Source organism: Blennius ocellaris (assembly GCF_963422515.1).
Source record: "Blennius ocellaris genome assembly, chromosome: 4".
NCBI lineage: Eukaryota > Metazoa > Chordata > Actinopteri > Blenniiformes > Blenniidae > Blennius > Blennius ocellaris.
In genome coordinates, this window is record NC_137653.1 from 10,263,687 (window position 1) to 10,277,555 (window position 13,869).

Consider the following 13,869-nt stretch of genomic DNA (forward strand, 5'->3'; position numbering starts at 1 on the left):
GGACTTGCTGTTTGCAACTATGGAGCTTTAAAGAACTGGTTACACCGACTAATATACAGCAAAGCAGCATTAATGCACCTCCCATGTTTCATTTGACTCTCCTCTCGGGTGGTCTTTGTGATGTCGAGCTAGTTTGTCTCATTCCTGGATACTGACAGCAACAATAAAGCAGGACTGCTGGAGGCGGCCATGTTGAGTGTTTGTTATTGTCATGTGAACACTGTTCGCTGAGAAATGTGACCTTCCCAAACTGTATTAAAGTTCTTCGCTCCATGATAAAATAAACAATAGTTTGCAAGTGGACAAATGACCACGGGATCACACGCTTTATGATTTCCTGAAATTAGAGGCATATGTAGATGGGAAACTGGATAATGTTATTTTCAAGTGGTTGTCGCGATGTGATTCAGTGATATTGTGCAAACTTACCATCATACCCAAGTTTAACAGTGCAACAGCTAAAAATTGGCTGAGAAGAATGCTATGATCGTCGAAAGTCTGTCGGAACTTTTTTCCGATGCAGGTAATGTCCAGTGGTTGCAGTACATTTGTGGAAACTTTACACATAGGAGAAAGCAAAAGATCACGATCCAAAATGACTTTGTTCCACTTTAAAATAAACGTCTTCATTGGAGTGAATCTTTTATTGCAAACCAGGCAGTGGCTGTGGACTGATGCAAGGTCTCCCTGACCCGAGTGTTCATGAGCTATGTGGGTTTGGCAGGCCTCCATTATGAGCCGAAGTCCATTTAGGTTGTCAGCAATGTCTCTCTGTCACTTACTGTATAAACACAGCCAACCTTCACAAGCCATAAATTAAAGCGAGGGATGGATGATCCTGCTACCTGACGGCTTTTCAAAGAAAAAGTAAAACGGCTCTATATTTGTCAGAGATTGTTTGACTTGGCTTGGATGCTGTGACAAGGTTGTTAACATTCAACCTTTCACCTGGTTAACTGAAAACTGAGCATGAATTAGCAGTTTTCAACATACGTATGTTGAAGTATAAGTTATTGCATTTCATGAATTTGTTAAAAAGCCCTTTGTACTTTTGTGCTATATAGATGACATGTCATATATTGTGAAGAAAGCAACTGCAAGTCAAGCCCGTTTTCAATGTCTGTAGAGCATTTAAAAATGAGATGAAGCTCATTCGGGTCTTAAAAAGAAATCTGTTTTCATTGCAGACCACTTAGAGAGAATACTAAACTATACAGAAAGTTTAACCTTTTCCACACTTGACACCCTTTTTAGATCAATGATTCACTTCCAACTGATTATTACCAGGTTTTCCTGAAAAATATTCCTTCAATAAAATAATGCAGAGGCAAATAAAAGTTTACTCGAATACGAGGTAAAGTTCATCAAAACAAACAAACAAACAAACAAACAAACAAACAGCATGAAATTTGCTGAATGGTGATTACAGGAGCCAAAATTGTCAGTTTTGTATTTATTTTGATTCTGCTTTTCCTGGACTGACCTGACTGCTGTGTGGGCTGAGGCATGGGTTGTGTGCGCTGGGCAGGATAAGACACCTGGTGGGACATTGGCTGGGACACACGGTACTGCTGGCCCGAACTGGGATACTGACCAGGAGGGTAGTAGGACACTTGTATCTGTAGAGAGAACAAAAAGTTAGGACTAAAACATATTTTTCATGTTGGTATACAAATTGAACTTTCACACCTGGAGCCAAATACTGTGACCGCCGGCTAGACCTGGTATGATCGTCAGGTTAATGTTGAGGTGATGCCTGGATTTTTATCTTAAAAATTGTCCGTTGGGAGTGATTTAAGGAGTGACACCAAACTGAACTATGGCAAATTGCTGAAGTTCAGCGGCGGGATACATCAGAGATTTGAACTTCTGCTCGCTAAACTTCTGCAAGCACATCCGAGCCGCAGTGTTGAATGTAAAGTCAAACAACAGTAGACACAGGGTGTTGAAGCTTGTACAACTGTGCTAAATGTAGCATACAGAAACTCCAAATGAGACATCACACAGGCACAGAGAGGAGAAACTGAATGCTAGGGAGATCGATAGTTCCTGCCTCCATCTTCATATGCATACGTGACAACAATAAGCCCCATCCAGAGGCTGCTGCGGTGTCAGGATTTGCACTCCTGCTACACTTTCGACCGCCCACACATGCTGAACACAGCACATCTTTCCTTCTCAACCAGCTCTGCTTGCATGCAAGTATTGTGGAGCGATCAAAGACACGAAAAGGTACCATGTATATAGGTCAGCGCTTGGAACTACAAAATAAAATCGCAGAGAATGAAAGCCAGAGAAAATGAACAATCCCCCCCCCCCCCCCCCCCCCCCCCCAAAAAAAAAAAAAAAAACAGGAGAAAACAGGAAAAGTGGATCAGTTATGAAAAAGATAAGAACAAGTTCTACAGTGCACCAGGAGGCCAAGCCCAGAGACTCAGATTGAATGGGTATCAGTGCAGACCCAAAACTATACTGCGATTATAAGGCTGCGGTCATTGTGCATTTGATGCAAGGAAAACCTTCACTTCACTGTCAGAGCTGCAGGAAAACAGTCAGGCTGGTCCAGGAACTGTTTTATTCTTGTTGTGTTTTTATATGCTAAAATTGTCACTTTAAATTGACGCCAACTGGCCTTTTAAAGACAAAAGCTTTGCCAGTTCAGACGGAAAGCAGCGCCTCCCACCACTAAAAACACCTCGAAATAAACTAACCTATTACAGCTGAGCCCCAGAGCAGCACTACAGGACCTAATATCTCCCACAGGGTGTTTAATGACCAGGTAAATGTAGTCCCCTCTCCTCAGATTAATTATAATAACTGCTTTATGGATCCAAGCAAAGAGCTGCGGAGAGGAAGTTGGAGAATGACGGTGTGAGAGAACTCATTATTGTCACAAAAGGAAATCTGACTGACTGAGACAGAGCTCATGAAGGTGAAGCACAGCTGTCAAGAGCCTGCAGATCAAACACCCAACAGTTGCTCAATCCCACTGCTGAATGTCATACTTGGCATATGTATTACCTTAAATTAATTTATTAGCATGAGGGATTGACGAAAGGTTTGTTTCTAGATGGCTGAACAAGCACGACTTCAATATCAGTCAGTAGAGTTGGATCAGCTGTAATTTGTCCAATAAAGCATGAAGAATCAATTCATTAAATAATAAGTAATCAAAGACTGCTCTAGATTACCCTTCATTCAGAAACGTTGTACTAATGCAGATAAGTTGTACTTGTAAAAAGAGAAATGCCAACGCTTTGAGTGAAGCCAGCTTCGATCCTTTAAAAGTATTGTGACGATCTGTCATTTAAGCGACCATACAGACCAACAGTGTGACAGAGTGGAGTAGCGTTTAGCACCGTTCTCTCACAGCAGGGGCTCTCCCGTTTACACGTTTCAAGTGTAAATGCATGGTTTTAGCATTTTCATTTCACAGCATTGCTCTAAAAACATTTTCACAGCCATGGCAGAAACACAGAAAACGATGTAGTTTATGTTGGGCCACTTGTAGGTGCTGTTGTTTTTGTAATTGAAAACAGATAAGTGCAGAGAACAATATGCTGTAAGCATATTGTTCTCTGCTCTCTGCATAGACCCAAAATAAATTTAATTAAAAAAAATGTGATCTGTACCAAAAGAATTCATAGGTTCCACTCGTTTCTTTTATTTTGACTTCATTTCACCAAAGTCCCTTTGATTTTTGCAATACAGAAATAATAATCCACAATCTGTGTGGAGTTGGTATCTTCCCTCTATTTCTGCAGTTATTCCAGCTACAATCCAAACACATGCTTGTTAAGTCAATATGTGACGAGTTGTGGGTGTAAATGTCTGAATTGTCCTTGGTTAGCACTGTCGTGGACCATACAGGATGCACTTTCCCTTGATTGCTGTGCACTGGCTGTGACAGGCTCCAGCATCGATGATTTGAATAAGAGAGCCACACACGATGAAGGGGTTGATAGACATCACCAAAATACCGTTCTGCAGCTAAGCTGAGATGCATATCTGATACCATGACAACCGATGATAGAAACTTTGAATGTTGGATAGAACTTGCGTAATCAGATGGGGAATTATTTCATTAAGCAGAGATAGAAGGTGGACGAGGCCTAACTGCTGTCGTTTGGTTCCTGTGATGAAACCCATACTGAGTTAGATCAGTCCATGTTGAAATGATAAAATCTCTGAAGTTTAACAATCATAGCAAATAGCTTTTTCTCTCATCAAATGCCAAATGACACCATAGGAAGTACATTAGATCCATTTTGTCAAGAAAGTTAAAGTGGTGTGATGTATGCATGATGAGGATCGTCTCCAAAGGTGTGTCAAGACCCTCCTAAACATGTCCTAAAATATGTACTTGATTTTAACTTGGTAACTCCAAATTCGTCCTTGATGTGAATGTTGGTAATAGTCTCTGTGTTTGACCTGTCCAGGCTGTAATCTGCTTTCATACACAGTCAGCTGGGATCTACTCCAGCTCCCCAACCCTGGCTCAATCTTACACCTCAGACAAATTCCTAGAAAAGCTGTATTCTGTTCCGGTGCAATAATAATTCCTAACAAACTCGTAAAGGGACCATTACCAGCTACACACTAGAATGCCATGCCAGTCTCAAGGGGTAAAATTGACTATTGTGAAATGTTTGCAACATAACAGACAACAAATCTGAGAAGTCTTGTCTTGTTTTGCCATGATACAAGTTCAGAATCCTTCAATCACCAACAATCATTGCATATCAGTAATTCAGAACAAAAACTCTGAATACTAATGAACTGTGGTATCTAAACGCGCTTCTTGTGAATTTTAAAGCTCTAAAATATCTCCACGGGGAAAAAGATTTAAAATGTAAAATTATTAATGGTTTTTAGATTATATTGGTTGGAGGCATAGGTGGACATTTTAGCATGGAATATCCCATCACAGAAGCAATGGGTATATTGAGGGCTTAAGAGCAATGGAAAAGTAGATCTTTGTCTGGCAGCCCCTGTGCGTAGACGTACCTGTTGAGGTGGAGGAGGCTGCATGTAGCCTTGTGGGGGTGGAGGGGCCTGCATAACCGGCTGAGATGGAGGAGGCGGTGGAGGCGGAGGATGCGGGTGTCCAGTGGCGGGCTGGTAGCCAGATGGAGGCGGCATGGGCTGACCCGTGGTAGCCATGATGTAGCTGGTCTGGGGTGGCGGGTGCTGCGTCAGCACCGTGGGAGGAGCCTGATACATAGGGGGAGGCTCAGGGTTCTCACTGGAGCCCTGCCGACTCAGCGTCATCTGGGTGAACTGGGGTGCAAGCTCTTCTCCCTGGGAGGAGGACGGGGTCGAAACACAAGGTTTTAGCATTGCAGCTCCGACGATCCCACTATCTGGAGCTCCGAATCTCATCAGTGTAAAGGACTTGAAAACATGAGGATTGAATAATAAACGCCTTTGGTTCTTCTAAATTCTTGGTGGCTAACAGCGCCAGTTCCTGTTTTTGATGATAAAAGAAATGTGTTTGGTCAAACAAACTCTTTCAAACAACTTTCCCAAATCTTAGGAAGTTGCATGTTGTTCATGACGGATCAAACTGCATACAACCATGCAATAACTAGTCTGAAGACATGCAGAGAATTTGCTATGCGTGATCACATGAAACTTGCAATATTTCTTATAATAAATACTGAAGTGTCTATGTTGCCTGTCGCGTAATACCACTGGTATCGTTTACAGGCTTGTTGTCGGTTGCAACTTGTGTTGTTTTTTTCTCTTTCCTCTGCTGGTTAATCAAACTGGCACCAGTTAATCTGAGGGCCGTTGAGGAATAATCTGATCAGTCAAATGGTAGGAAATCCCGTCTATTGCATTCAGAACTTCAACCGATAAGTCAAATGTGTGTGAATGAATAAAGCTACTGTCAGTCACTGCATTTTTGCAGTTGTCTTCTTTGTGCTCGTTCAAGCTGAAATAACATTTTCCTATCCAACTACATCCTCCCAGGCACTGCCACATGTGCATGCAGCCTGAGTAATACCTGAGAGTAGTCAGAAAAGACATTAGCAATCCAAAATTAAGTGAAATATCTGGTATTAATAAGACGGGATGACAGAGTGCAAAGTGGGGTTTTTTTTTAGTAGAGTACAGCATTTGCCAAGTGTGAAAAGTGAAAATGTCAGTCTTGATGTCATCCTTAACTGGATAACAAAGAGATGAAGCTAATAGGAGGTGTCAGTACCATTGTGTACTGCTGGGGAGGAGAAACTGGCAGGAGAACCTGGGGGCAGGAGGGGCTTGGAGTAGGAGACAGCTGCTGAGAGGGCTGCAGAGACGCCACCGGCTATACACACCACAAAGAGGGGGGGAATAAAGAGCATAGACAAGAGTGCAGCAGGGTAGTGAGAGAACAGGCATCAGAAGCAGATGGAGAAAAAGGAATAAAGAGAAATTAAAACAAAGGAGTACAAATGAGGGTTAGAACAAAAGGAAAGTTGTTACTGAGCCGACAGGATAGTAATGGAAATCATATAGTTTTGGAGTATTACAGAAACTCAAAACTGTTTCCAAAATACATTGTAATCAAAAAGAAATAAATGGTCATGTCTGCTATCAGACAAGTGAGTACTGAGACTCGCAATTATTTAGATTCTTACAGATTTCTGCCTTGAACTCACTTGAATGAAAAAATATTAAATCAATGATGAACAGCGGGTCACTCCTGGTTTCATTTAAGACACTGATGTGGTTAGTGGTAGATGCACATACCTGAGCAATCAAATGGCTGCTCATGGGGTGCTGCTGTGGGGTGGGCAGTAGGGCAGCCTGAGGCGGTGCCTGGGGTTGGGGCTGCGGCTGCTGGGGCTGCTGAGGCGGGGCAGGGAAGCAGGCTACGGCTGGACTGGAGGCTGCAGTTGGGGGACACGCATCAGGACTGAATAAGGGCAGGCCCAGTGACACAGAAAGAGGCCCGACAGAAATAATGCTTGCATGATAAGTGCTATGAAATCATGAACGCACAATAGTTAAAACTGTTGCATGTCCGATTTAACACTTTGGTCACAGCAGTATAGTCTAAATATTTGCACAAATTTGTCGATGCATTTTCACGGTGCCACAGTTTTCTCTGCAGACCTTACCAGAGCGAGAACCTTTACAGCTTCCCTGTGAGCCTTTGTTGCTGCCGAGGCTATCGCCCCTGGTGAGGATGGAGATGCCAGAGAAGCTGCTGGCCTTGGTGACGGGTGGCCGGAGGGTGCGGTTGGAGCTGTCCGAGTCTGTGCTGCTCCAGGGCCGTGGCTCCAGGCACTTCATGTCACTGTCCGTGCTGCTCTGACGACTGCTAGACGCTCGGCTGGAGCTCTCGCGGTTCCCTCTGAGAGACGACAGGAAGAGAGCGGAGGGATGGAGGGAAGAGAGGTGACATAACAAGGATACAGTGAGAACGGATGGTCACAGTAGAGAATGAGAGATATTTGCAAATTAAACAAAGCACATAGTGCATAGAAACAGGAGACATAAAAAAAAAATAGGAAGGGTAGAATGAGAAAACATATCAAACGATGATGCGCACATAGATGGATATAAGAAAGTAGGTGGTGACAGAGAGAGAGTTAAGGAGGAGAGAAGGGGAAGCAAAAGCAGAAGAGCAAGAAGAATAAGACCATCACAGTTCAAAAGGACACAGACAGTTGTAGGCTTTAAGATGGGGCATTCAACAGAGATGCATTATTGGCTGGATTAGTGTACCCACAATACAAACTCAGGCAACATGTCACCAATGATATTTTCTCCAACTTGAAACATACGACTACAAACAAATCCACACACACAAACCCATCCATGTAGGGAAACACACATGCAGGGAGAAACAGTGCTTGAATCCACACCAGGGTTTGAGGGGATATATATCACAGTGACGCCAGATAAGACAAACACCCATGAATTCAACACAGAAACCAGCTACTACACTGTTCACACACAGGACTCACAGAATGCAAACATACATGTTAACACATTTAGATACATAGGACAGTAGCACATGCACTTAGAATGTTTTATTTAAGACAGAATGTGGCCACGAACCAAGACACACAGGTAGAATCTTCATTTAAATTGATATAAAGATGTACAAAAACACTCACACATTGAGAGCTGGAGTACAACAACACTCAGACGCACACACACACAGTTATACTACAAAATAATCACTTGCTACCACTGGTTCACCACTATGGTTCTTTAAACTATATTGCCGTATACACACTCATTGTGTTGTTGTGATGCTGTCACCCTGGATAAGGGCAGCTGCCAAGAAAACCAATGATCACACTGTAAGCGTAACCACCACTCTTGGGAAACCCCTGCATCACAAGTGAATGGGTGGCTCTGCCATTGACATGTCACCATTGGATATATGTTCGGATGTTAAGCTTTGAAAAATAGAATGACTCTGAATTAAGAAATAAAATAAAAAGGACAATGTTATGTAATGCTATACATACAAAGCTGCACGTTGAAAGCCTTTGCAGGTGAAGAGAGACCTACGACTCTGCACTGAGGATAGCAGAGGAAAAAAAAAAGAACAGCCCAGTCAGCTGTAAACACTTGCTTTTCTCATCCTCTAAGAGCAGGAAGGGGGATATGAGCAGAGCATGTCCGAGTGGTGGTGGTGGGGGGGGGGGGGGGGGGGGGGACAAAGGTAGAATGAATTAAAAATATGTACGACAGATTGTGGGGGAATCTCTGACGAAAAACAGGGACGTATGGGTTGTAAAACCCTAGTCATAGCGAGTAGTGTTGAAGGTGGCTGTGGCTCATAAATATTTCAGAGAGACGGTAATTAATGGAGGATCTATTTTGAGGCCTCTCTCTGCACAGCCTATTTTAAGGAAGGGTGGGTGCTCTGGCATTCTCTGCACAGGCAGGCGCACACTTGTTCGCTTCGCTCTGCAGACGAGGACGAGAGCAGGATGAGCGGGAGAGGAGAGATTCTGCCACTGATCACATGGTGTTTCATCTCCAACAGCAATCCCCATCACATGCACTAAGAGAGATAGACTGCTGCTGTTCTTATGTGCGTCACCCTCCATTTTTCTTGAATGCTCAATTAGCCAATGATCCCATTTCTGTGTATTTGCCACAAATTGGTGAAATTATCATAAAGGTAATGACTATTTACCATCGAAGTCAAACATATTTGATATGACTGATGGGTTTCACAAGCAAAAAGCCTCTAACATACATCATTAATACCATTTTAGATTCAATGTGAAGCCAAAGTCCAATATATAGTTTAGAACACATGAAGGTAATAAAAGTGGAATTACTAAACATGGACAGAGGCTGGGAATTAAAAACTGTAATCTTACAGCTACACAAGGCCCCATGACAGGAGGACTGTGCTTGACGGGTAATTTTAAAGCTCTGCATAATATTTTCTACACAAAGGACAGCTCACAACAGTGTCCTCTTTATACCTTTAGCTGGAATGTGCCCGATTTATCAATGGGCATACATTGGCTTATTTTCTTGATATTTACCAAGAATTCAAGTATGTATTGTAACTGAAAACATCATCAGTGACATATAATGTCTTCACATCAGAAATAAGGCCAAAGGACTAGATCTGGTTATGTCTAAAAATAGGAAGATGTTTGCATATATCCTAGTCCCTTTCACTTATTTCTTTTTTTTTTTTTTTCTGGTTGGCGTCATGGCGAAACATGGCAACAGATGTGCAAACGAAATCATTTCTGAAACCAATCACCAATGAAAATCATCAATATAATGAATGAAAAGTTTTTTCCGTTTAGGAACCCATTTGTCACTTAGAAGCAGCTACTGGTTGCTAAAATCTATGTATGTTACAGTAGGGACGCAGATATAACTCGACGGTGGATAGTTATTACTTTTAATTACCATCATAATTTTCTGGCAAAGCATCAAGATGCATCACGAAGTGCATCCAGCATAGAAATTAGCCAGGTCTACAGTGGATATTGCGGTGAGTGGCTCTGGTGACCCTGGGAGCAGTTGAGCATACACCTCTTACTATTACTAAGATATCAATGAAACCGATTGGATTTAATTACTCTGTCCCACATGTGATCAACAGGTTCGTATGGAAGCTTAACAGAGCTTTAGGAACCGTCACAATTATAAATCTTTTCAACATTCACAGTACTGGAATAATTCTCTCTCAACTTACTGGGGAACACGTAGCATGTTAACAGAAACTAAGTGAATCACAAAACAAACAGGTTACTGTGAACGTGATGCAGTTGCTTCATATAAAAATGTAGTTGACGGTGGATGGGTGGAAGGGTAAATAGGTCAATCAGTCCTCGGTGAAACCACAAAGCAGCCATGCATGGGTCATGGGAAACCCCACAATGCAATGCTGGAATAGCCATTAATCAGCCGACTACGCCAAGCAAGTATAAGAACCACCACAAGTCACCACTATCATCACCAAACCACTTTGAAAGATGTACATGGCAACACACAAGCCAGTCAGTAGTACCCCAATACCTAAAGATCTGCCTCCTCTTTTGAGAGCTAGAGCAGTAGCCTTCGGTGGAAAGTCTGTTGAGGTTAACATTAGGAGAAAACGCTAAGGTTACAGCACTGGATTGGAGAGTGGGGGAGAGTTTAGAGAAAGGTGGGTGAGGCAAAAGAGGAGGGAGGTGGAGGTAATCGCAGTGTGTGAAACTGTGAAAAGGTGGTTAAAAAAAAAAACAGGAGGAAACTATGGAAAAGCCCCCGCCTTCTATATCTGAACATATTAAGTCCTAATATTTTGACACACACTGCTTTGGGAAAGAATGTTGATTTATTCCTCATAACATTTTTTCTATTCACAAATCTTTCTTAAAGACCATCAAATAAAATTCGTAAATAAATAGAAATTCTTGTGATTTAAAAAATAGAATTATAAATATGAGAAAAGCAACAAACACTCACTTATAATTCACCTAAAATGAACCAGATGTTCATTTTGTGGTTAATTGAACTTTGAATAATAATTTCATACATGAAAAACATGTGAAGAGTTAAAACTAATATTACTGAAAGTTAAGAATCAAACATGTTAACAGGAGAGGTGGGAGAGAGGAGGTCTATGAATGACACACACTGAAGTCTGTGGGACGACGCTTCATCTTACCTGTTGTCGTTGATGTAGCCATTCTGAGAGGACTGTAAATAAAAGGACACCTGCACATTATGAAAAGGATCATTCTTCAAGAAGTAGTTGCAACAACAATGTTTTTGCACATCTATTCAGACAGATCCCAAAACGTTAAAAGTCTCGATGCAACGAATTAGTCAAAGGTATCAGTGATAATCTGGCCTTCTTGTTCCTGTTGCCCTGTCATGGCTCAATACTTACTTCTCGGGCAAAGATCCGGTCTCGTACCCGCTGATATTCTTCCTCACGCTCTTCAATTGACTTGCTGCGCCGCCCGTCCTGCAGCGGCACGCGAATCTGACATTTAGGAAGACAGTCAACACTCAATGGATTGATCAACTGAATATCACATCTCAACCTAAAAACTTGTCAATACCGTTGCCGTCACTGTTTGCGCAACCTGCTGGAGAGAAAAGCAGCAACAACTTGCATGATAACAACAATAGCATGTGAAGAAGAGCAGATGTCTCTTGTCAAAACAAGGCAGCAGAATGGAAACTGTGCGAAGTGAGTGTTTCTGAGAGACGCAATCAGCGTGGGAAGGTTTAGCACCACAAACGTGATAAAACAGAATCATCCAAAACGAATATGACAAATCTGTGCAGGCATTAGGCGCCAAAAGAAAAGTGTCAGAGATTCTAACAAATACTGCTGAAACAAATAAAGCAATGTGAGAAACTTGCATCACACATCAACATCACAAGAAGAGATTGTTTAGAAATGAGAATCCTCATGATCTTAACTGTTTCTGTGGCTGAAAGTTCAGAGCTGAATAAATAGGCACAGGGTCGACTATAGGATGCTTAAAAGAAGTATTTAGTTTCCTTCGAATCAAACGGATATTCCCGCAGAGGTGACATTTGTGGCTGGCATACAAAATCCAATCATGTGTTTTCTGTGTTACAACTATGACATCCCACAGCTAACAACTCTCATGACTACACTACATCTTCAACACTAAGACTGCCTGTGGAATCTTCTACAAGATGACAGTAGCAGATTCTTAAGTTTCCTTAAGGGCAGGAGTTATTGTAAAACAGTGTTCTTGTAATCTGAACACAGTGTGGAGATCCTGACTTTGTCAGTCAGGGTTTATTCGAGGCATGTCAAGAAAGTTTCAAATCAGTCATGTCGCGATAGTGACACCTTTCTCCTGCACCCAAAAAATGAATACGGCGGTGTAAACTATTCAATTTTTCAGACTATAATGTAGTTTGTCCGTGCTGGTTTGGTGTAGTGGTCAGTACTCTTTTCTTTGCAAAATGTTCTTGTTTCTCTTATGTGTGGGTTTTCTCCGGTTTCAGTCAAAAAACACGTACATGAAAGGCTAATTAATGATTCTCTGTGAGCGACTGTCTCTCTATGTTTACCCGGTGATGCACTGGCCACTTGTTCACAGCGTACCCAGACTTCACCCACAGTCGGCTGGGACTGGCTCCAGCGATCCTTAGTTGAATAAAGATGAATTTATGGACGTGTGCCTACCTGATTATCATCTTTGTCCATGCTAGCATCATCCCTCTTCAGGATGAATTTCTTCTGGAAGTCCATGTTGCGTTCATCCTTAATGTGTTCAGAAAACCTTTGCTCTGGGCTGCAGGAAAGTAAAGGACACAGGCGTGTTTGTTAGCAGAACAAACACAGTGAAGCAGAAGAAATACATTAAAAAGAAGCAAAAGGTTGAATTAAAAAATGAAAGAAAGGACCTTTTGAAACGACCTGATGGAGCAACGACCTTCAACAAGTTTTACAAGCCAACAAAAGGTTTTTGTGTCAAAAATCACATCCAGAACATTTGGTCACGAGTCTGAAACTTCCCCAAACAATGCGTGTCTACATATTGTCAATATCTGCAAGTACAAATGCCATATTCTAAAACTTTGTCCAAAATTAGCAACGTTTATTTTTATGATCTCGCTTCAGGTTCAACTTGTTTAATAATTAAATAATTATTTCATTAACAACCAACAGAAACCTTAAAAAAAAAAAATCTTATTACGATGTACAGCAATTCAAAAGATCTTTTACTGTAGCTATGCTACAAGTGAGAAGCTCCACGATAAATATTTGATATGATTTCATCCTGGCAACTTATTACAGGCAGGGAAGAAAGATTATGCATTTTTCTGCATCAAACATTTGGGGTTAGGACTCCGGGGAAATGCTAGGGGATATAACTGAACTCCAAACCGGGGGTTGATAAATTAATGTCTCAAGTGCACGTTCAGAGAGGGAAAGTGAAGTCTTTTTGCCGTTCATCGACATTTGAACTTTAACTGATCGAGTCCATGAAAGGCTTAAACTAAACTTGTGTTTTTCAGATGAGACCGATTTAGAAACAAAATTTCCACTCAGTTACATTTCCTGTCTCATTTGTGAACACGCTGCTTCTACACCATTATAGCTCACTGTTCATATCGTTTCCCTTCATTATCACAGAAGCTTATTTCACCTCTGCTCTAAGCTGCATTCTCCATCCATCGTGTTTAAAATATTCATGTTGCTTTGTTCAACACATTTGCATATCACACCCTCTAAACCACACTGGTAAAGAAATATATGTATTTTTCTTGAAGCTGAAAGCAACTTTACCAACATTGAAGAAGACATAGATAGATAAATATTCAAATGCCATCACTTCCCAAATCTTTCGTTGAATGTTTACATGAGGTACAGGTTAGTTAATATCCACCACACAAACTGCAGTA

The 13,869-nt window shown here is 41.6% G+C and overlaps 1 protein-coding gene across 10 annotated transcripts in view; it reads right to left on the reverse strand.

The window, feature by feature from the left end:
• Nucleotides 1-13,869, reverse strand: part of r3hdm2 (R3H domain containing 2) — a 53,240-nt gene that overhangs the window by 9,754 nt on the left and 29,617 nt on the right. For 5 of the 10 annotated variants that reach the window (XM_080495688.1, XM_080495686.1, XM_080495683.1 and 2 more), the window contains 9 exons: nt 12,647-12,755; nt 11,363-11,458; nt 11,138-11,187; nt 10,504-10,557; nt 7,110-7,345; nt 6,739-6,878; nt 6,212-6,313; nt 5,008-5,301; nt 1,484-1,619 (listed from right to left, as the gene is read on the reverse strand). In XM_080495688.1, the coding sequence (XP_080351814.1) occupies nt 1,484-1,619; nt 5,008-5,301; nt 6,212-6,313; nt 6,739-6,878; nt 7,110-7,345; nt 10,504-10,557; nt 11,138-11,187; nt 11,363-11,458; nt 12,647-12,755 (1,217 nt within the window). The remainder of the gene's footprint in view (nt 1-1,483; nt 1,620-5,007; nt 5,302-6,211; nt 6,314-6,738; nt 6,879-7,109; nt 7,346-10,503; nt 10,558-11,137; nt 11,188-11,362; nt 11,459-12,646; nt 12,756-13,869) is intronic. The other 5 variants (XM_080495689.1, XM_080495691.1, XM_080495690.1 and 2 more) reach the window with 5 other exon arrangements.